At 41.4% G+C, this 24,403-nt stretch overlaps 1 protein-coding gene across 1 annotated transcript in view; it reads right to left on the bottom strand.

Annotated features, from left to right (window-relative positions):
• sema3aa (sema domain, immunoglobulin domain (Ig), short basic domain, secreted, (semaphorin) 3Aa) overlaps positions 1-22,866 on the bottom strand; it is a 54,493-nt gene extending 31,627 nt beyond the window's left edge. Inside the window, exons 1-2 of the mRNA XM_017712213.2 lie at positions 22,755-22,866; positions 2,458-2,618 (exon numbers count right to left, since the gene is read on the bottom strand). Of these exons, the coding sequence (XP_017567702.1) occupies positions 2,458-2,618; positions 22,755-22,866 (273 nt within the window). The remainder of the gene's footprint in view (positions 1-2,457; positions 2,619-22,754) is intronic.
• Between the last annotated feature and the right edge of the window lie 1,537 nt (positions 22,867-24,403).

The raw sequence follows: 24,403 nt of genomic DNA, 5'->3' as shown, positions 1-24,403 counted from the left end.
AGAGAGAGAGAGAGAGAGAGAGAGAGAGAATAAAAGTGAGAAACAGAAAGAATGAGGGAGAGTGAAATAGAGAGAGAAAGAATGACAGAGAGAGCACTAGGAGAGTGCAGATCAGATCAGGCATTGAGAAACAGCACCAGGAGAAGATGGACAGATGGAGAGAGCGAGGGAGGGAATGTGGATGTGATAAGAGGGAAATTAGAGGGAGATGGGCAGCAGTGATAACCCAGGGCCTGGGCTCTATTCTCTTTCAGACCATCACATCCACCCAGAGGAAAACAACCTTTCCAATAATGCTTCCTGCATTCTTCACACAGTCTCCTGAGCTCCTGACTCAAACCTGGTAACTATTCGGCCTCACTAGAGAACAGAATGGAGCAGAACTTGATTTTAGGGCACTATTATATAAAAGTGGTCATTTTTTCTTAGTTTCCAAATTGTACAAAGAAATGCAATAGTGATTTTCAACAGCACTCTTTTCATTTCTTATGAACGTTGTAGATCATTACAGCAGTTGTATGTGTACCAAAGCATTGTGACTATCTTAGCAGTCAGGGACAGAGAGAAGAACATTAGCTAACATTAACAATGGATGGTAAAGGGAACAGACAAGCTGTGTATTTTTCTGCACGGCCCCCCCTTTCAGTTTTCAAAATGTTACGCCCATGTCTACAGATACAAATAAGAAAGTCTCAGCCTCGTACCAGCAATTGATGTTGGTTTGTTTATGTGACTGATGAATATTGACGGAGATTGATGATGAAGACGTGTTTGAAATAATTTACTGACTCACAGGGGTGTGGGGTTGCTGGTGGAGCTGCAGCTACCCCAGATTTCCGGATTGTTAAACATAAAAAAAAATGATAACAGAAAAATAACAAAAGAACTGAACTTGAAAAGTAAAGCAAATATCCATGTATGCCTTTTGTAGGGTGAGGTTTATATTTTTATTTTGTGCTGTTAACATATATATATATATATATCCCACATTCGGGGGGGCATGTTTTTAAAACACAAGCAAGAGTCTAATATTCTTTAAAAAACTTTTAATAATGAAATTTTTCAGCCAATTGTAACAAGTCCCTGCTAGATATGCATATGTAACACGCCTATGACAGATGTGATTCTGTGTCTGTTATTGATAATCTGATTGGTCGACACTCGGATCATTTACATAAAGTTTGTCCATCAAAAGCGATCACAGACCATGTTTTCATCTTTTGTTTTATTTGAACAGCTGAATATTTGAAAATATACATTGCCCTTCACATTATGTGATAATTTCTTGATGCATAGACCAGTAGGAGTAGGGCAAAAGAAATTTAGAAAAATCCAATTTTAAAGTTTAAGTTTAAAAAAGTTTAATTTACAACAGATGTTAACAGCAGAGTTTTTGTTCCTTCTGCTATGAGGTTAGTGTTCCAGAGGTTTGAGCTTTCCTTACCACAGCACGACTATGCACTTATATGATTTGCTACAATGAAATGACAGACTTGTATTTGAATCTACAAAGGCCTGGACTGATGCCAGCCTGGTGGCACAGTTGGAACTAGTTGGAAATTGTGACTGTGCTCTCATACGCCCAAACCAGTAGTTACATACACAGCATTTGCGTGACTGTTGAGAAAAGAATGCATCCCAAACAAAGGCAGAGTAAAACAATGCAAAACCTGATTTGGTTGACTAAAATATATATACTCAATCCTTCATTTCCAGTTGTTTCAACCTGCTTATATTCCCTACAGCATGTTGTCTCTGGCAGAACATTTTATTTGAAATGTCAGTTTACACTTTGACAAAATTTCATGAAGATTTAAATAACAGAAATGATCAAATGTGACTTACAATAAAACCTTGTTACTTTAAATTACACAGACAGTTTCACATTGACAGTGTTTATTTACTGTTTTGGAGATACAACTGCATTGATTTATGCCTTGAAACACTACATTTGCTCCTACATTTTATTTAATCATTTCTTCTGCAGAGCTCATTGAAAAAAGTTGAAACTTTCAAATAATGTATAATGTCATATTTGTTACTTTGAACCCCCTGGTCTGTATAAATAGGTTTTCTCTAGAGAATAAACTAAAATACTACTGCATCATTTCTATATAGTATCTGTTCATTAGAATGTGCAGAAGGGTGTTGACTTCACTGAAAAAAGTACAAACATGAAATTTCACCAGTGGTGCCCCAACTTTTACACACACACACACACACACACACACACACACACACACACACACACACACACACACACACACACACACACACACACTTCTCTAAACTGCTTATCCTTCTGGGTCACAGGGGGTGCTGGAGCCTATCTTAGAAGTCATTGGGAGGAATGCAGAATACACCCTAGACAAGTCACCAGTCTATCACAGGGCTGCAAACTTACATGTCTTTGTGAAATGTAAATTTGTGTGGGTGGGTGTGTGTGTGTGTGATTACCTGTTTGACATCTCTGTTAATGTTGACCAGGTCAAAAGAGAAGACATGGTCTTCCGCTCCCACCAGTAACCTCCCCCTCTCCTCATCCATTAGAAATGTGTCGTAACCTGAACTGTTCACCAGTCCAGTGAACGTCACCAGATTACTGGATTCTAGCATCTCTGAGAGAGAGAAAGAGAGAGAAAGAGAGAGAGAGAGAGAGAGGGGGGGGGGGGGGGGGGGGGGGGGGGGGGGGGGGGGGGGGGGGGGGGGGGGGGGGGGGGGGGGGGGGGGGGGGGGGGGGGGGGGGGGGGGGGGGGGGGGGGGGGGGGGGGGGGGGGGGGGGGGGGGGGGGGGGGGGGGGGGGGGGGGGGGGGGGGGGGGGGGGGGGGGGGGGGGGGGGGGGGGGGGGGGGGGGGGGGGGGGGGGGGGGGGGGGGGGGGGGGGGGGGGGGGGGGGGGGGGGGGGGGGGGGGGGGGGGGGGGGGGGGGGGGGGGGGGGGGGGGGGGGGGGGGGGGGGGGGGGGGGGGGGGGGGGGGGGGGGGGGGGGGGGGGGGGGGGGGGGGGGGGGGGGGAGGGGGGGGGGGGGGGGGGGGGGGGGGGGGGGGGGGGGGGGGGGGGGGGGGGGGGGGGGGGGGGGGGGGGGGGGGGGGGGGGGGGGGGGGGGGGGGGGGGGGGGGGGGGGGGGGGGGGGGGGGGGGGGGGGGGGGGGGGGGGGGGGGGGGGGGGGGGGGGGGGGGGGGGGGGGGGGGGGGGGGGGGGGAGGGGGGGGGGGGGGGGGGGGGGGGGGGGGGGGGGGGGGGGGGGGGGGGGGGGGGGGGGGGGGGGGGGGGGGGGGGGGGGGGGGGGGGGGGGGGGGGGGGGGGGGGGGGGGGGGGGGGGGGGGGGGGGGGGGGGGGGGGGGGGGGGGGGGGGGGGGGGGGGGGGGGGGGGGGGGGGGGGAGGGGGGGGGGGGGGGGGGGGGGGGGGGGGGGGGGGGAGGGGGGAGAGAGAGAGAGTCTAGGTTATGTGGGCATTCTTCCCAGCTCTGTGATAAAAGCAATGCCTGATTGTGACAAAAACAATAAGTTTCAGACTTTGAAGCCAATTGTTTCAAGCCTTTTATTTGAGCAATTTGTGCATTTTTATTTGTAAATAAATGCATAAAAATATTAATGCATAAATATTAACAAAAAAAGTTGAGATGTTGTGAGCTAGTACACAGTTTGGTTCCTGTATTCATCCAGCCATTGTATAGATTTATTACATGTCACTGCTTGCACACCTGATAGAAGTAACTTAAAGAAGTACTGATTAGCCAGTCCAGGTTTTGGATGATTACAAATAAATCTAGGCTGCCACAAGAAGAGCATTGGAAATGATTAAACAAATGCCTTGGCAGGTATAAATGCTATTAATGCTATTTAGATTTATTTTATTATGACCAAACAAACCATTTTGATCAGAAAACACCTTTTTAATTTTAATTTCTTAGGTGTAAAAAACGTGTGCAGATTTGCATGTCTGCCTGTTGCATTTCTGTAGCATTCTAGCATATCATTGTCTAAATAAATAAATCAGTAAATACATAAATGTATCACTATTCTTTTTTTATTCTTTGAACACAGCGGCTGTCCTTTACATTGTGACAAAGATTCATGATGAGTGGCCTAATTAAACTGGTCCAAAAAATCTAAATACATTAATTTGCATTAAAGGTAAAGAATGTTCAGATTTTGGAAATACTTGGCTTTTTTTGGGACAGCAATGATGTGAGCTGCAAACTCTACTCATGGTTAGAGAGCTTATTGTGTAAAGCAGGGGTCTTTAATTTTATCTGCAAAGGGCTGGTGTGGCTGCAGGCTTTCACTCCAGAGAAGCAGGAGATCACCTCATATAACTCACCACCTGCTTAAAGACTAACTGGTGAACCAGTGAAATGAATTGTGTTTCTGCCTGATTGGAATGAAAACCTGCAGCCTGACCTGCCCTTCACAGAGAAAGTAGGCGACCCCTGATATAAACACTGCATAGACCATTAACTAGACAAACCTCCGTCTTTACAGCTTTCAGATGGAGAAAGCATAATGAAGACGATGGGAGGTCCTGACTTTTTCAGGTCATGTTCCTGGAATGTCTCAAAGTTGCATGCGGTTGCAGGAAAAATGCACATGATCCCGTCATTATTGGATTCTCAATACGTCTCAAATTGTTTAATCATTTATATAAAGTTAAGGCTTGAATGAACAGCTCATTATGTGTCTGCTTAGTGCACAAAAACACAGGCATGGACTTTGGAACACACTGTTAGATGCTGAGGATCAGGAAAGCTGCAGACCCATTCAGGCAAACTGTCTGGTGCTAAACCACACTGTCAATGTTTAATTCTCTTAGAGACACATGAAAGGTTCTTCAATGAAACTGTTCCATTGCTGTGAAGGTCACATTTGCATGTGATGTTGCAAGCATAAAATCTGTTTTTAATGTGTGTCTAATAGGAAGGCAGTCTTTATTATCCAAAATGCTTGTTTATTGCTGTTATGAATATCAGGCATTTATTGAATTTTCCATCTAAAAACTAATGTATAAGGATATTTGATTAAAAAACAATCAACAAGGAAGGGGGAACTCAAAGCAAAATAAGTGGAAAAAAACAAGAATTTCCAAAAGTAGAGTTTAAAAAATTACCAAAAGAACTGCACTGCAGAAAATAGGATCTTGTCAAGCAAAATTAATCTAAGTTCTAAGCCTAATTTAGAATTATTTAAATTATTTCTACACATTTTTTACTTGTTTTAAGTAATTATATTAAGTAAAATGATCTCACTACAGTGGCACATAATCTTACTTGTTATAAGACATGTGCTTGAAACCAGCAAAATTATAACTTAATAAAATGACCTAAAACAAGTAAAAACTTTCTAGAAATAAGATAGATAATCTTATAATAAGTGCATAATCATCTCAAAATGGTAAAAATTAGCCATATTGACTAGATTTAAGAACATTTCACTTAAAAAAGATAACTTTTTTGCAGTGTAGAGAAAATGGGACTCCTAACAACTGTAAAAAAGACTCTGATACACCGCCAAAACTGTCCCCATCAGATAAACAGCATTTAAAGCTTCCATCTTTGAGAGAGAGGAGAAAATCAAGCTGCTTCAGATCTGACAACATCCATAGGTGTTTCTATCAATCCTTCCTCTGTAAGAAGACAACTCAGTCCTATGGGTCTGAAAGGATGTACAACTGAGAAGAAGCTGTTACAGAGAAAAGGAAATAGAAAAAAAGAGGAAAATCAAAAGATGCTGCAAGTGTCCTCAGAACAATGGATTGACCACCCTGGAGTCCAGACCTCAGTGTTACTGAATGTATTTTGGATTACTTGTATGGTGAGAAGCAGAAAGAGCAACCAGCTTCTAAGAATGAACTTTGGAGAAGCTTACATTTGTTCCAGTGATCACAGATCAACATATATATATATATATATATATATATATATATATATATATATATATATATACATGGATCCATTTTTCATGCAAAACAGAGTGATGCAAAGCTGCTTAAGCACCAAGAGGACTTATGGAGAAGAAAGTGGTGAAGAGATAAATGAGGTGAAAGAGAACAAGGAGAACGAAAGGAAGAAAAGAAAGTAAAGAGAGAAAAGAAAAACAGGCTGTGTAATCATTGCCAGACTGTGAACAGTCCCCATGCAGTCGATTCCCAGCACCTCTGCGCTCTCCTCAGGTGAAGCCAGCATTTCTAGATTGTTTAGAGAACGCGCAGCACAGACTGTATATGAATCATAATGAGCAGTGACATGTAGAAACTGTGGCTAGTCTCAAGAGCTCTGATTGACATGCTGCTGTAGTAGCCATCTGCATTCGATTCTGTGAAGATTCTGGACATCTGCGAGCTTGGAGAAAAGAGAGAAAGTGAGAGGGGGAGAAAGAGAGAGAGAGAGACAGAGAGAGAGCATCTATCACTGCATATTAAATGCTCCCATGAGGACTAAAGGACAATAATGAGTGCATCACTCTACGGAGGCTGTAATATATAGCAGCGTTCCCCTGCTTCTGCCTCTTGAGTACCATTTACTAACTGGTGTGCATGACTGTAACAGCCATGTACACACGGCACAGAGGCACCGGAACAACAGAGCAAGCAGAGCACCTGCACTCTCACTTTTAAATCAAATGAAAAATTGATTTTCCATCTGAATAATAGCATGCACGAGTTTAACAAAATAATATTTGTCGTGTCACTTTTCAACATCACCTAAAACAAAACTGTCACTTCAGTGGGAGAGCAGAGAAGACGCTTCACATGCTCTGGGACGATGCAGTGAAGCAATGATGATGAATGTCTGTATGGTCACAATGCAGAAGAGTGTATCTGTGATTCAGCAGAAAGAGACAGTGGCCCTTGTTTATCAAAGTTGCATAAAATTAAATCTGATTATAAAATGAGCACATAAGTTTGACACACTGTTCTTCGTTTATTTCATCTTTGCTGTATACGCTTGTAGGCAAAGGTTTGAACAACTTCTGTCAAATGACATGTTCATGTCAAGTGTATTTCCTCTACACAAAATTAAAAAAAAAAAAAAACGTTTGGCCATTTTCTTCACATTTTAAAGCACAATTTGCATTTATTTGCTGAGTTTAACAACATAGGAAAAAAAATAAAACAGAAAATATAAAAGGTGCTATAATTTTTTCACGACACATTTTCTGTTAATTTTTTTTCCAATATGCTAAATTTAGCAAATAAACAGTAATCGTGCATTAAAAGTGCAGAGCAGTGTTCTCTGTAGAGAACGTGTTAATTTCAACAGGGGTGCCCAAACTTTTGCATTTGACTATATGTTGATGTAAATTTGACCATAATGTTTTAACAACGAGAAAAATCAATATCCCCAAGAATATCTGCAATTACATGAAGAATAGAAGAAGCAATATTGATGATGATACTAATAATTGTGCATTTAACATCACCACTGCTGATTCGACAATTGTGCACAAATCACAAAATACAGACAGCTCCGTGAATCAGATGGATTAGTTCATATCATATCATTTAGGGCTGGCGAATCTGCGCTCATTTCTAAGCAACAAAAACATAAAGGTGGACTAAATGTAGAGTATTATTATTTATCATGGCAAACAATTAAAATCAGCATAGATTGTTTCGGTCAGTGGCATAACTAGAGTCTGATGAGCCCTGGTGAAAAAAGGCTCCAGACATGCAGTGAATAAAAAATGACAAAGTAATTTGTTTACTTGCTATAATTATGTCTCAAACAAGTTGATGCTTTGAAGGAATGTCTCTCTACCCACTAGCATCTAATGTTAACCGAAATGCTTATGACTACCGATTAACGATTTTACAGTTATAAATAATGAATGTCACACTGAAGTTGAAAATTGTGGAGAATTTTGTTTTTTGGTAATAATGAGTTTCAATTGCTTCAGTATTTATATCTTCTTCTTCTTCTTTCGGCTGCTCCCATTAGGGGTCGCCACAGCAGATCATCTGCCTCTATCTTGCCCTATCCACTGCCTCCTCTACTTTTACACCAACATCTCCATGTCCACCTTCACTACATCCATAAACCTTCTCTGAGGTCTACCTCTTCTCCTTCTGCCTGGCAGCTCCATCTCCAACATTCTCTTGACCAATATATCCACTATTCCTCCTCAACACTCAGTATTTATATGAGGGCCCAAAAAGGTTTTAGGGCCCTGAGCTGCCACCCTGACCACTGCTTTCAGTATCTTTCAGTCAGCAGTATCTTTCAGTGAGCACAGCAGGCTATGTTCTGACTAACATTAAGCTAACAAGTCGCTTGCTGGATATGCTACCTCTTTGAGTTAGTTTACAAGATGTGCTACTTGTCTGAAAATGAAATTAGGTCTATGAAATGAAATTACAGTTGTTCCAACACCCCCCCCCCCCCCAACACTGCTACATCGCTTTCACTAATCATCAGAATGTAAACAATTAGCCATTTTCTCGCTAATATTAACTAGCTATCTATTTGCATTAGCATGGTAGATATGCTACCTGTTTAAAAATGAAATTATGAAACCAGTTATGGACCCAAAAAGGTTTTAAGGCCCTGAGTTGCCAGTTTCTGTATCTTTCAGGCAGCAGCAGGCTATGCTCACAAGTCGCTTGCTAGATATGCTACCTCTTTGAGTTAGCTTACTAGATATGCTACTTGTCATGAACCCAGCAACTGCTTTCAGGATCTTTCATTCTGCAGGTTAGTCTAATAAGCTAGCTTGCTGGGTATGCTACCTAGCAATGTAGTTAATGTTGTGTACATTTTAGACAACACTAGCCGGCTAAGCAGTCTTAAATTGTTTTAGCTAGCATTTCCTTTAGGATTTTAGTCAAAATCCTCATAAAACTTGTCAGTCATCAATAAGCTATTAATAAGCATTAATAATAAGAAAATCCCAGAAACCTCAAACCCATCCCCCAAAAACACTGCACCCCCGACTTTCACACAAACTCAGGCAGCCATGACACACTGCACTTCCTGACCAGTATGAATTTCAGCTGGATCTTCAAGGGTTTGCACAGCAATGGAGTGGAAATGAATGTGCAACGGCTAATGAATGAGCAAACACACTCCAAATGATCCACAAAATGAAACAAGCACTTGTTCAAATGTTTTCTGAACAAACAGACCACCAGTAGCCTCCAAATGAAGCACATCCCAGTCTTCAGCGCATGGCATGCATACGCATGGAAGGAGCTGATGAAAGTCAGTGAAAGACAGTATGTGATGTCATTGTGGAGGTGTGTTAAAATCATCAGAGAGTGATGGGTTACATCAGCCTTCTAAAGAGAAGAACTGCTAATCAAACTGACCAGCTAAGGGCTTTTATGATGTGAAAGTCACCCTGGCTTTCTCGCCAACTAGCTTTCAGAATGTTTAATTGCCAAGTAGTGGTGCAGGAATCTTCTGTGGGTGCTGGTGTCAATTGAAGTACCAAAGTATATAAATGGTAAAAAGGTAAATAAAAGTTATAAAGGTGTATACAAGGTGTAAAAGGTAACAGACAACCACTCTGAAACTATACAGATGCACAATGTAATGTACATGAAGGGTCTTAAATGCCTTGCATTTACAGTTCTAGGAAAAAACTCAAATGAATGTGGAATGATAAAAAATGTAAAACTTTAACAAGTTTCTCTATCGAATGGTTCTTCAAGGGACCAGAGGTTGTTCTCCTATGGCTGTGGTTACCAACCCTTGGCCTGGAGATCTGCTTTCCTGCAGAGTTCAGCTCGAACACTACACCCGAATCATCTGATGACTGATTTAAGAATCCATCTATTTGAGATTTGGGTTGTATGTATAACCTAAGATGTCCAGGAGGAGTGCTGTTGACCACAGTTCTAATACATCACTCTTAACAATCCATTGTTTTAAGGTTATTAACATAAACTGTTTTTTCTCCATCTTTCCATCCCCTCTTCCTCACACCAAGTTTTCACTTCCCCGTGCAGTTGTTAGAGTGTCACAGCTGTGATATTCACAGCTTTCTCCAGCTAAAATTGAGTAGCTGCCGCTTGAACTCTGAGAAACATTCTTTCCAAAGGAGCCTTGGCGAGGCAGTCATAAAAGGTAGCCCTCAAATGGGCCATGATTAAACATTCGCACACACATCGGCATGTCCTGGTTTCTGAGCTTACAGAGTTTATCTCAACCAGCATCTCTCTGGATAAAAGCTTAAATGTAGTTGAAAATAAAGGTGCCAAAATGGGTTCTTTGGAGTGCTGCCACAGAAGAACTGCTCTTTAAAGACCATTCAATAGGTGGCTCTTTGAAGTGCTATGTTTTTAAATGAGAGGGCTAAGTGTGAAGAACTATTTAAAAGTCTTAGAAACCTCTACATAATGCAAAATTGTTTGGTTTTTGTGTCCTAAAGGCAAAGAACTAAGCCAAGAACCATTTACACAGCAAAAAATGATACCTTGGCAGGTGAAATTATCTTAAATGTAGCAGATATATCTAATATTCTAATATCCTAATAATGTTGTGATTGCTCTAAGCATATCAAACAATTATTTAATTTAATTCTAGACATATTTTGTGTTTTGAGCATTTTAGTACAATTTTCTCACTATATTGGCAGATTATTTGGCTAATTTTAGGAAGTGTTTCAAACAAGCAAAACTATCTGCCAATATAGTGAGATGAGACTTTAAACGAGTAAAAAACAACTAGAAACAAGTTGAATAACTTTATAATAGTCAAATAACCACCTTAAAATAAGAAATATTAGATAATTAGACAAGATTTAAGGTGATTTCTCTTGTTATGATATCATTTTGTGCAGTCATTTTAAGAGTCTATGTACAAATGGTGTAGACACATAAAGAAAAGGAATAAATATCATCATCTTGGCTACATTCTTTATAACAAAGGTTCCTAAATAGTTGTAGGATTGAATAGTTGTGGATTTTCTTGGATAAAACTTTACTTGGTAAGGAACCTTTACATTATGTGGAGGTTTTTTAAACTTTAACCCTGTGAGTGCCCAGGATTCATTGTCCGTGTGCCAGTTTGCATTGTTTTAGTGTAGTGAATGAATATCACCTCACGCTGCAAATGCCACGCCAGTGTCCAAAACGTTAAAACCATTATTTTTAATGAAGGTGCACACATTTGTGTTAATTTCTCAGCTTGCCACTCAGCATTTTGCCATTAGTACATTAAATTAAAGCCATATTAAGACCACAGAAAGACACAGCAGATGACATGTGACTTGGAATTTGCATAGAGAAAGACAGTCAGTCTTTTAGATAAACGGATACACGCTAATGGTATGTTACCCCCAGCTAACATTACCAGCATAGCTTTTTTAACCTAGCACATATTCCTTTTTGAAAACAGACTTTGTGAAGAGGCAGCAAGCTGATATAAACTATGATAAATCCATAAATTATGTTGAAAGTTTCCTTTCATTAAATTAATACATGTACAGTGTAAAAATTAACTTTAGCTTGGCACTTATCAGACGTGTCTATTGGATGTGTTTTTTATGCACTCTATGTACTACAGCTGTGCTTTTTAGTGTATCTACTAGGTGACCAGGTAATGAGTAGGCTAGAAATATTATAATAAACACCTCTAAAAAGGTTGTTTCTATTTCATTTTCAATCAATCAAAAAGCCCATTTCCATTTCTGTGGACTGTATGTGTTAGGGCTCCTCTGTGTCTGCCCTAGGCTACTCGCTAAGGCTGGAAAATGAAATAAAAAGAAAGTAAAGGAGTGTTTCACATGGTTTGGGGTGCTACCTGTTTATTTAAGCCTGAACAATGGAGCACTTCAGACCACGTGTCTCTGTCTGACACAATTTTGGACCCCATCTCTCCCTGTTTCCTCTCTCTGCACAGAGTGTGTGGTGTGGTTTTGTTCAGGACTGCCACTCTAGCAGGCCAACACACACCAGGTGCCTGAGGCTGCTGGGCCTTTGGAAACTTGGAGCTTTGCTAAACTCACTGTTCTTAATGCTTCACTAAGCTTGAGCAAGAGGAGTGTGTCAGAGCTTATGATGAGTTGATATGATTTCTTAACAAATAATTCAGTGCATAATGAAATCTGAGATTTCTCCATGATTGGGTGATATTAAGATTTTTCAGAAAAAAACAAATCCATCATAATATCTCAAATAGTGCATCACAATATCTCAAATTTTAACATGATTAGACATTATTTATGTATAAAATAATTCAGTGCATAATGAAATCTCAAATTAAAAGCTCAGAATTTAGAATTATTTTGGGAAAATTCCTTGAATATACAGATTTGACTAGAGGAATTCTTTACACAATGAACATGGATAGTCAAAAGTACATCCAGCCCAATTTTGACCCTATTTTATATTTTGTCATAGAATATTTTGACCAAAACTGACTGCATAATATTGATTGACATTATAATAATAATTTTTAACCAATTCTGATATTTCAAGATTGACGCAGTTGCATTCTTTTTGAATCAGGAACCCAGTGTGGTTCAAGCATGCATACAGCCGGCTGTAGGTTTGTTCTGGTCGCCTCGGCAACGGAACTGGACACCAGCCTATGGGAGTGCACGCTCGGCTGAGCGTGTTTTGATGGACAGCTCATGACGGGCGGCTGAGGGAAAGCGAACACCCGCAGGGTCATTCGACGTCTAGTGACACCAACAGGAAACAGGATCAGCGTGGCAGATAGACGCCCGCTCACTTGTGGGAATCAAAAGGCGCCTTTTCCATGAATAGCAGTGATTTATGGCTTAGCTGAGTGGGCCCAGTCAACGGTGCAATCAGTGAGGAGACCCCAAGTCCGTTTGCCAGGAGATAAACAACCAAAATCACAAATGTTTAAAGGTCGCAATAGTACTTAAAACGGACTTCCTGCCTCATGGTTTGCTTGATTGTGCAAGATCAGAAAGTTTGCATCATGTGTTTATATGAATCAGAGGGAATATTTCTGGGAATATATATGTATCTGCCTGCATGTTGTGTCTACAAATCTTCGAAGACATGCTAAATAAGTAAATAAATAAAGGTCGATTGGTTCTTGGCTTGAACATCGATCTTAGGAAAATCTGATATAGAACCTTACATTATGTGGAGGTTCATTAACTCTTTTGCAAGAAAGCTCTAGCTCTTTCCAACAGTCTGTCCAGAGTGAGTTCTTTTAGCACACACACAGACGCAGTTCTAGAATGCCATTGTAACACAACATCAGTTCAGTGTTATCTGGAGAACGCTACAGGCAATTAGGAGGCTACATGCAAACAAAATCAAATCACAGATCCTGTTGTGTTCATGACTTCCAATTGTTTTATTCACTGGAAGTGACAAATATAATCATTTTAAAGAAATAACCAAACCGTGGGTGCAGCAATGTTTGTTTACATTGATTAAATGGATATGATCATAGATTCTTCTAAAATATACCCAGACCATAAATGCATCCTTCATGCATGGTGCCAGACAGCTTGCCGGTAAGTCGGTAAAGACTTATTTTGATTAACATCATTGTTTTGTCACCATGTTTTGGTTGCATTTTAGGGAAATGCTGTGTGTTACAGGGAGACAAATCAACAGACAGATCTGATAAAACTCAAAACTGGACACTGTGTTCATCAAATACCACCAGTGGGATTGTACCATTTAGGGATTGGCCTCTGCAAATCCCACTGCTGGAACTGTACTATCCATGGACCAGCCATGGCAAATTCTGCTTGTGGAACCGTACTGTCTAGGGACCAGCCATACCAAATCTCTCCCATGGAACTGTACTATCCATGGACTAGCCATGGCAAATCCCTCCAGTGGAATGGCACTATCTAGGGAACAGCCATTGCAAATCCCACCAGTGGATCTGTACTATCCAGGGTACTGTCAAAGGATGAGTTAGACAAATCTTACCAGTGGAACTGTACTATTCATGGACCAGCCATGGCAAATTCCACTGTTGGAACCACACTATACAGGGAACATCCATGGCAACTCCACCACTGGAACCATACAATCTAGGGAACATCCATGGGAAATCCCACTAGGTGGAACAGTACTATCCAGGGCACTATCAAAGGTTGAGGATGACACCAATCTTACCAGTGGAATTGTACTATCCATGGACCAGCTATGGCAAATCCAACTGGTGGAACCGCATTACCTAGGGAACATCCATGGTAAATTCCCCCAGGGGAACCATACAATCTAGGGACAGGCCATGATAAAATCCCACCAGTTAAACTGTTTCATCTAGAGACCAGCCACAGCAAATGTCAGTTAGGAAAGCATGCTAGCTACAGAGTGATAATGGCAAAACCCACAGGTTGAACTGAACTGTACTATATAGGAAATGGCTACAGCGTATCTCACATGTGGGACCGTACATGTACAAGGGTTAAGCTTTGAAAAGGTTCTTCACCCTCATGCCTCATTTCTGAAAATGAATCCTCAAAAACAACCTCTAAAAGGTTCTTTAGGAAGCTAGAATTGGCTTGTTCATGGCATCTCTCCAAAGAACCCTTTTTTAGCACCTTTATTTTTAAGAATGTTGTTGAGCTTCTTTTCTTGAGACAGACCCAGCACATTACTGCACCACAATCTGGCGCAGTGTGAGGGAAGAGTATGTGGAAGTGTTTAATTACTCCTAAATGTGCTCTGGATGTGCCAGGTTAACCACAGAGACTGCTCTAAGCAGCCCTACAGCCACAAACACAGCTGAAAACCCAAATCTCTTCTCTTACTGTCCTAGATTATACATAGACTCCCACAGAGAGAGAGAGAGAGAAAGAGAGAGAGAGAGAGAGCAGTTTGTGTGACAACAGGAGATTTGGACATTGTTAGCATCACTCATGGATCAGATGCTGCAGGGAGAAAGTCTGTGGTCAAACATGTGGCTTTCACTAGAGTGCTGTTAGACGGGAATGAAGGACAGGCCTTAGGGTTTCTAATGGCTGTACTAGGATGGGGCTCAAAGTTTCTTTCGTGAACATACTTGGAGATGCATACACACACGCAAACAAATCTAGACATGAAATCCAACGCTTCCAAAAGAGCTTTTCATCAGATATTGATATTGTGAGACAGGTGCACCATTTCCTGTCACACTGCCCCTCACTGACCAAGTCGTAACCAGATACACATTGCACAGACACAGATGCGCACACATGCGAATATATCACCACTGTCCTTTCAAAATCTCACAGCTCCAGTGGTTTTGGAATTTTACTTAAACTTGAAAACACCAGCTGCCCTTTTTATTGTGTGAACAATTCATGATAAATGGACCAATAAAAACTGACCGAAATTGGATGGAATAAAATCTTTAAGAAAACTTTTTCCTCTTAGTAAAATTACCATTTTGACAATGATGGCATACAAATACATACATCTTACATATAGGTGAAAATTATGTCACATTGTGTTGTGTGTTGGTACACAAATGCCTTTGTTGATATTACTGATTTAATGATTGGTAGCAAAAACTCTCACAGCAGATTACACTGCCGTTCAAAGAGTAAACTGGAATACAATCTTTCACTTTTCCTACATAGAAACTGTATTTAGCATGAGGACACTGACTACCAGGCCTGGATAGTTTCAGAAGGGTTTGATGTAATTCAGTGTGGAAACAACAACAGGACTACCCAATCGGCAATAACTGGCTCTCAGCCAACCTAAGAACAGCCACAATGTAAGAATAAATCTGAGTGCCCAATACAGTTATCTCTTTATAAGATGCTATGCCTCTCAGAGTGACTTTGACTTCAAACTTTGTACTTCGGGTGTAGTATAGCCAAGTATGGATCACACATACTATAAGCGAACAGATAGCATTGATATGATACAAACATGACAGTTTATGACAGTAATTAAGAGAATTGCTTGTAAAACCCCTTCATTTGTTTCTTTATTTATTTGGCCCACTCATAATGTTGCTAGCTAAATCAGTATGCTTTAGCCTGGTTCCAGTAGAAGCTCAGTTTAGACTACAAACTCCAGAGTTGCCATATTAGTGAACAAAAGAGAAACTAATGGTAGTTCAGAGTTGGATTGTGTTACCTACTCATAACATAGTACAATCAGCATGAGAAAGTTCACTGTCAAGCACCATAATGATAGTGTAGTATCATGTAGCGTAATTATAAAATCAATGGGTACATTATGCTGTACTGTCTCTCATTAAATTAATGAATACCATACCTTCCTCTTTAGCTGAGGTTTGATAGAGACTTTTATAATGTATTTTTAATGTATGTTTTTCCAGTAATCAGTGAAGACCGAGTTCAACAGGGAAAATGGAGTCAAATCAGTAAAGGTACATAAAAAGATAAAAAGTATGGACAGACAAAAAATTCAACAATGACTGGCAAAAGAAAACTGACAAACACACACACACACACACACACACACACACACACACACACACACACACACACATATATATATATATATATATATATATATATATATATATATATATATATATATATACACACACACACAGAATTTATTTATTTATTTTAATGTTTAAAATGTTTAGCACACTAAAATATTATGTACTAAGGCTTATTATTCAGTAACTACATGGACAGTGCAAATGGTTATAGAAGTGTATAGTATGCCTCTGGACAAGCCGGTGGGTCTTGGCCATTTAAGGAGCTAAATGCATACTTACCTTATGAACTATGCCCAAAAACAAGGTAGTTCCCAGTCTTCGGGTCTATGAGGAGAGGTTGATCGTTTGGATGGCTTGTTTAATCTACGTTGCTAATAGCACTCATTTCTCTAAATGACTGTGCCTGTGCCTTGCAGTTGAACTCAATGTGGCACAGTCCCGTTTCTTTTCCCCTTTCTTTTTCTATGAATGTTCAGCTTAGGTAACTTGGGTAATGTTTTGCTTAGGTTGAACAAATGATCCTCACAATGTGGTGAAATGCAACGCAGCTTGGCGTAGCTTCACAATTTCTAAACCATCCAGCTCAGGGCTACATGGAGGAAACTACGCTTTTGAGCCAAGTAGGTGCTAAACTGTGTCTAATACAATTTGGTGAAACTGTCTATGAACAACCCTTAAGGAAAAGAAGCAGCACTTTCCACAGTGATCATACCTCTGCTGAGGATGCACGCAGCACAACTGCTGAACTTCAGTGAACTTCAAATCTGATACAGGGCTATTTGGATGAACGCAAAGGCAAAGAGGAAAGACAAAGAAAGGGGGAGCATGACAGTAGAGGGAAAAAAGAGGAACAGAGAGTGATAGAAGAGACAGACTGAAAGAGGCCCAAAAGAGAGAGGACAAGACAGACTTACAGGGGTAGAGAGAGAGAGAGAGAGAGAGCAGCTATAGTTAACTGCTGTGGGTTAGTGGTTAAGACAGGGACAGAGCTGTGAACAGATCGGGAAGAGTAAGCAGGAGAGAAAGAGAGATAGAGAGAGAGAGAGAGAGAGAGAGAGAGAGAGAGAGAGAGAGAGAGCAGACATGCCTCTTCATATAATCATTCCCATCCACCCCAGAACTCTGGCACTTTGCCATCCGGCACTTCCCTCGACAACAAGCGCACAGTGTCTATTACAGGCCTGCTCTAGACTGCGTCCAGTGTGGTTCGGCGTGGAGCATCTATTTCGGAAGATTTAGGCCGAATTCCGACGACTCGCAGTCTCTCCCCCGTCCCGGTGCCGCCCATCCCAATCAATCCCAGAGGGCCGCGGGGCAGGGTAATGAGATAGGAGGCCCTGGTAATTACCCTGCAGCGAGTAATTATCAGGTTGTTTCACGAGCTCTTTAAACTCCTCGATGCACGCTGTTGTTTCGCCAGGGATCAGCGATGGGATCGCCCTTTTCCACAGGCCTCTCAGAGTGCTGCACCCACACGCAGCCGCCTGCAGGGGGCACTGATTTCATATCCTCTGGCCAGCTCCTTGTCAGCCACAAATGAAGAGGAGAGGAGCTTTGTGGATGTATCTAAAGTTGTTACGGCCTTTTTGCTGTACTATGTCAAGGCAATTGTATGATTGCATAATTAATGACAGGGGTAGTTACATAATTAAACACATATTCTCTGTGTTGTATACATTCTGCACTTCTAACTTTGATCCTAATAAATAACTTTATGCTAAATTGCATTATAAGATATCTCATTTACTTTGTTACTTATTGCTGTTTGGACAAAATTCTCCACCCAAGATCTCAATTTTTGCTACTTTTTTGTGCTTTTACATCCCAGCTGTAATTTATACTCTGTAAAAAGTTGATGACCATAGAAATATTCCAAATATCCTTAATAAATCTTAATAAACCCCCACTGGAAATCCCAAGGTTCATATTTCTTATTTATTTCTTTTTTTTTTTAATTCTGGGACCTTGGCATTGCCAGGTTGAGTGTGTGCCCCTCATCTTCTCTCATGTGGGTCTCCGAACAAGCAGACAGACAAGCACTGTGTGGCAATAGCGCTGACAGGAGCAATTTTCAGCCTCAGCCGACAGGAAGGCAAAGTGAAGAGATGGCTGGCAGTATAATTACAGGGCCAGGAGACAGAGAGGGGAATCTATCACTCGGCAATCGTTTAACAACTGCACCCAGGATGGGGAGAATCACTGTCTCTGAGATCTTTTGACAGGCCTTCCTCTGGGGACCAGTGCTGGGTTTTAAAGGGACACCCAAACGTGGCAAACAATGAATGAAAGCTGGTACTAATGAGAATGACTCCATTTGCATAATGCTAATTGCTGGCTATTCACTTTCCATTAATTGTTTGCAATATTAGCTTTTTTGCCTGAACTATTGCTTTAACTGGCCCTGTGTGAGGGTCTGACCCCATGTGTGTGTGTGTGTCCTCCCCGGAGAGAGGGTTCTCCACATGCTCGCTTGATAGTGGGTCCCTTGAGAGCGGCTCTGTGTGTTTATTTGGCTTAATTACTATGCTGCATTCACAGGGGGAGTGAGAATGAATGACACTTCACTTAACGACCAGCCTCGCCTGGCCAACTACTGTCTGCCAGCTCCTTTCATTAAAGCACTCTCTCTCCCTCTCTTCGTCCTCCATCCTTCTTCCTCTCTCTCTCATTCTCTCGCTCTGTGACGTTCAGACAGTGTGTGGGTGTGAACGCCGATCTGTCACTCTGCGAGGCATCAAAAGAGCCATCAAACACCTGTGGACCACTCCATCGCACACACGGCTCTATCACCATGGCCAGGTGTCTAATTATCTTAGCCTGTCTCTATTCTCACACACCTCACTGGCCAGAAACACATTCAGACACACTCGTTCAGACACAGACAGACCCTTTTTGTACAGTACATGGTGCTGAAGTGTATTTTCTTTGCCGGGAGACAATTTGACATGTTTTGACGCTCCTGAACACTGTGAACAGTGAAGCTCCATTTAAGCACTCTTGCTGGAATCACAGTGCTACACTCTCTATGTGTGAAGTTATCTGTCAATCACATCACATTTAAAGGCTATCGCACAGCCGTGTCATGCAGCGTCCAAAAATTTGAAAATGAAGGTGCAAACTGGAGACATTCGGTGTAGACACGCTCCTGTGCACCAGTTTATCATGCTGTGCACCACAATGTGCCACTTTTGCTATTAACTACATTAACCCTGTGGAGTCTGAGGGCATGCCCTCAAGTTTGGCAAAAAATATTCCATTATCTTCACTCTTACTTTCCAGAACCACTGCAGAAATTCCAGCAGCTATAAACTTTTTGTGTGTCTCTGCTTTCAACTGAATAAGGAATGAAGGGTTTCTGATGTAATGGGTCCGTCTTTACTGATTTCCAGAGCGCCCATTGGTCAGTGGACAGAAATACAAATCCACTAATTGCACACGGTGAGAGGCAGATGACTTGTATCTCAACCCCCTTTTTGTAGCCTCCTAAATGTAAGTAATGTATGATCTCACCATCAGATGGAATGAAAAGGGTGATGCTTCAGATTCTGGAAATGTTTGTATCGTATTGTTGCACTGTGTTATCTCAAAGATAGGAAAACATATCACTGCTGTTGGAACAAAACCTTGAATCTCCATTTTGGCATTTTTCAGTTTTTGACTTTTTGAAAATGCTTGCTGCCAGTTACATTGTGTGTAAATATCATGAAGGACTGAGCAGAGGAAATGGCCCAAAATTACTTTGAAAAAGCTGTGGTTCCATTGACTTGCATTAAAAGTAAAGCATATTTTTTCCTTTTCCTGTCAAGTTGTCATTTTGAAGATACAAGGTTTTGTTCCAACAAAGTATATCAATATATTGAAACATCAAATTTGACGCAACACGAGCACAGGACCACATAAAGCCGCACTCGCTTCAATTTTGCATGGAGACTGCATTCACACAGATGCATGCTAACTGTCTGTCACCTTGAACACAGAGTTCAAGAAGAGTTTAGCTATTGATAAAAGGTTTATTTTATGAAATTTTACTAGCGGAGTGTTAAATTAACTTCATCAACAATCTCAAAGTGACACATTCTCTGTTGTAAAGTCATGCTTTGTCCCATTTGCTACATGGTGCTTTGTGGTGCTAGTTATGTCATATCAAAGAAGAGCATGAAGAAACGTAACAATGTTCAGACTGTTAAAAATGACTGCTTTGATGACCTACAGTGGATCATTTTTCCCACAATGTTTTATGCCATCTCAGAACAGTGGAATTAGCTCAGAGAAGCATGTGATTGGCCACAGGTGGACCCACACCTTTTTCACATTAAAGTCTTCTCTGAAAAACACCACATGCTAAGACGCATAAACTTGCAAAGCCCACATTCCAAACCAATAAACTTCAAATGCTTTTTTGGTTATTCGCTCGGAAGGAGTCGTATTTGATACTAATATGTCTGAGTGTGCGAGCCTGTGTGAGAATTCTCACGCCCTCTCTTTTTCGTGTTGTCTGAGTATTTCAGACGACACGCTATGACCAAAATAACTCCCTGCATCTATAAAAGAAATGAGAGGGTGTTTTAATGGCCCCTACTGGAGTAAATCTGTGTCTAACACTAACCTTACAATCAACACAAACACCGGAACACATATACCCACCAACATCAGCATTTGTGCTATGAGAGAGAATGAGAGAGAGAGAGCACCACCAAACGTCGAGCCGTATACTTTCGGTCATGTTTCTGGACAAAGAACCGCAGTGGCTTGCCGAGCTGACGTTAAAAGTGAAATGGCCAAAAATATTCCAAAAATGCTGGTGCTTATTTCTGTGGGAGATGAAAAGCTCTGGCCTACAAAAAAGCTGCTTCAGTCTGGGGTTCTCCACAGTCGCCACGCAAAATAACACTCTGTCCAGAGAATAACATGTTTTCCACCGCCGCCACCATTCACACATCCAACAGCCCTGCTCTTACAGTGGGATACATTAGTGCTTCATTTTTATGTTTATTTACCTATTTTATCCGATTCAGGTGACACTATAAGGTAGGTATATTTGCTGTTTTGATATGAAAACTTTTAAATGTATTTTTTTGCTCAGTTGAAACATGCCAGATGTCTTTTGGATTTTGTGAGTCAAGCAATAGAAGTGTTAGAATTACTATGAATAAAATCCTGAAATCTTGCTTATTTCACCAATATATGTGAAATATATGTATAACATGGGAATTAAATCTATGACTTTAGCACGCTACCACTTGAACTCCAGCTCTTATGAAGAATACTGTATAAGGCAGTCTGAGTGTATGACGGTTCCTCTGTAAGTGTGCTGACATGGCTGTGCATGCACTTGACTGTGGACATATGTCAATTTGTGTGTGGATTTTCTTTAAAGCCTGAACAGAACCAATAAACTCCAAAGATGGTTGTAAAATAGATTTCTGAGGCTGGGGATAAAAGCCTAATACTCGCAGACCCCCGGTCGCCCATTCAGAACCATTAAACTGTGATACACCCCTCAGTTTGAAGTCCGTAAAACAGGGCACCAGACAGCGGGTCAAACTGGAGGGAGAGACAGCGCAGAGGAGAAACCCAGCAAGAGCCAACGCACACAGCTACATTTCCCTCAGACCTCCCTGAACATATGGAAACAATCTGTCAGAGCAAAATGAGAATAGACGATCATACGCCGGAGAGAGAGAGAGAGAGAGAGAGAGAGAAAATAGACAGAAATGAAAGAGTAGAGCGACAGAGTGGAGCTAGTTAAAACAGGAGAAAATGCACAGAGGTTTAAATGAGCAAATGCAGAGTATACAGAAAAGATTAAAATATTAGATAGATAGATAGATAGATAGATAGACAGACAGACAGACAGACAGACAGACAGAGAGACAGACAGACAGACAGACAGACAGATAGATAGATAGATAGATAGATAGATAGATAGATAGATAGATAGATAGATAGATAGATAGATAGATAGATAGATAGATAGATAGATAGATAGATAGATAGATAGTAAAACCAAATAACATTTGAAAAAGTGTCTGAATATGCATTAAGTTCTATATAACACAGAGCTGGGACTAATCAAGCATATTGGTTATGATCCCACATTACAGTACAAATTGCTGCAAAGTACCTGCTCCGTCCATTCCTTGCTCATTTCTCCTTTATCAACTCCCATTATTTTTTATCTATGTTATAGATCCCAAAACGCCTTAGACACAGGATTGTAACATATGGGATGAAGAGTCAGGATACAGAAGCAAAATTATATTTAAAGAGAGCACAGAATGTGTCTGAGTATGCAGGAAGTTCTAAATATCAAGCATATTGCTGAATGTAGTGAACGCAGAATGTGGAGTAAGTTCTAACAGGCAGTATTATTCTCCCAGCAGGCTGCAGCAGATCGCAAACTTACCCTTGTAGGACAGTCTGAGCCGGGGCACGTTCCTCTTGGCCTGCTGCGGGGCCACTCTCTCGGGCAGTGTCACCCCGCACAGCAGCAGTACTATCCCAATCAGGTAATCCATGGTGCTGGAGCGCTGCTCTCCAGCCCAGGTGGGGCTCACAGCCCAGAGTGGCCAGAAAAGCGCACCTCCCTCTGGGGTGAAGCGTAGACTTCTGCAGTCCTTCCTCAACCACAGACAGATCCAGAGCCGTGATCTTCTCCAAAGCAACCAATCCCAGTCAGATCCCCGGCAAGGCAGGCAAGGACGGGGGCTCACATGGCTCCATTGGGGTTGTTCCTGGGCTGGGGCTGGGGGTTTATGAGGTAATAGGTGTTAAGGTGTATTCCTCTTGGGTTTTGTGTCTTTACAGCCTCTGAAGGTGCTGAGTGAGAAGCCGTGTCCAGGGGGAAGAGGTAGACTTTCGCAGGGATCCCGGAACGCTACTCTACTCCACTACTCTTCTCTCCAGCCACCCCTCCGCTGCACACACTCACACACACACACTCTCACACGCGCTCGGACACACACTTCCAGCCCTGTCCACAGCTCAGGCAGACTGAGAGGAAAGAGAGAGAGGGAGAGAGAGAGAGAGAGAGAGAGAGAGAGGGAGTGCTACACCATCCACGAGAGCGGAGAAAGGGAGGGGTGGGGTGAAGAGGAGGGAGGGAGCGAGGGAGAGCAGCTGAAAGCGGAGGAGGGGGGTGAACGAGTGAGCAGCGCAGGGAGAGGAGAGGTATGGGCGACAGTCCTCAGCACAGGTTTGATTGTGTGAGTCTGATGTAGTTTTGTACTCTTAATGTTCACTAAAGAAGAGTGATGTGTGAATTTTCACCTAAAGACAATATATTACATCATCACTATTACTGTTTATTTGTACTTTATTTACTTTTTTAACAATTTAAGAAGTAAATCCAGCAGTCCGGACATATCTTATTTTTTATTACAATGATACAGTACATTATCCACAAGTGCTTTATGTCATCTGGTTCACCACAAAGCCAGTTATAACACAAGTTATTAAACACAAATATAACATGTTAAAGATGAAAATAGTAGGCAAAAAAAAATAATAATACAAACCCAGAAATTCTTAAATTCTTACTTTAAGAGAGAAGTAAACAAGTCAAGTGAGCTCCCCCTGTTCAAATTACATTTGTTAATTTTTAAGTGAAAATAAGTTTATTTTTATTATTAAATTTATAGCACATTTTCTATGTATTTATTAGTTATTACACTCTGAAAAAAGAACATAAATTACATAAAATGTGTTATAAGGCACATTTTATACTCCATAGTTTTTTCAACATGTTAAATACAACAGATAAATGATGTATGAACACAATCTGGATAGATTAGAAACACTAAGATGACACTAGTGCAGATTTCACAGAACACAGAAAGTGCATGACACATATTGTCAGAAAGCTACACTTCTCGAGTTTAATGCAGAGTTTAGAGTTTGTTGAGATCTCAAACAGTCATAAAATGAAGTTTAAGCAAAATGTGTGGTGAATGTGCTGCCAGCGCAAAGTTCATCCTCAAACTGATAACTTGGCATTGAGTGTGTTTACATGCACTTAATAGTAAGATATCTGATATCTGCGATGAGTCTGATAAG

This window comes from Pygocentrus nattereri, chromosome 1 (assembly GCF_015220715.1).
Source record: "Pygocentrus nattereri isolate fPygNat1 chromosome 1, fPygNat1.pri, whole genome shotgun sequence".
Classification (NCBI taxonomy): domain Eukaryota; kingdom Metazoa; phylum Chordata; class Actinopteri; order Characiformes; family Serrasalmidae; genus Pygocentrus; species Pygocentrus nattereri.
The sequence above is the reverse complement of the archived record's forward strand: the minus strand, read 5'-3'. Positions and strand labels throughout refer to the sequence as shown.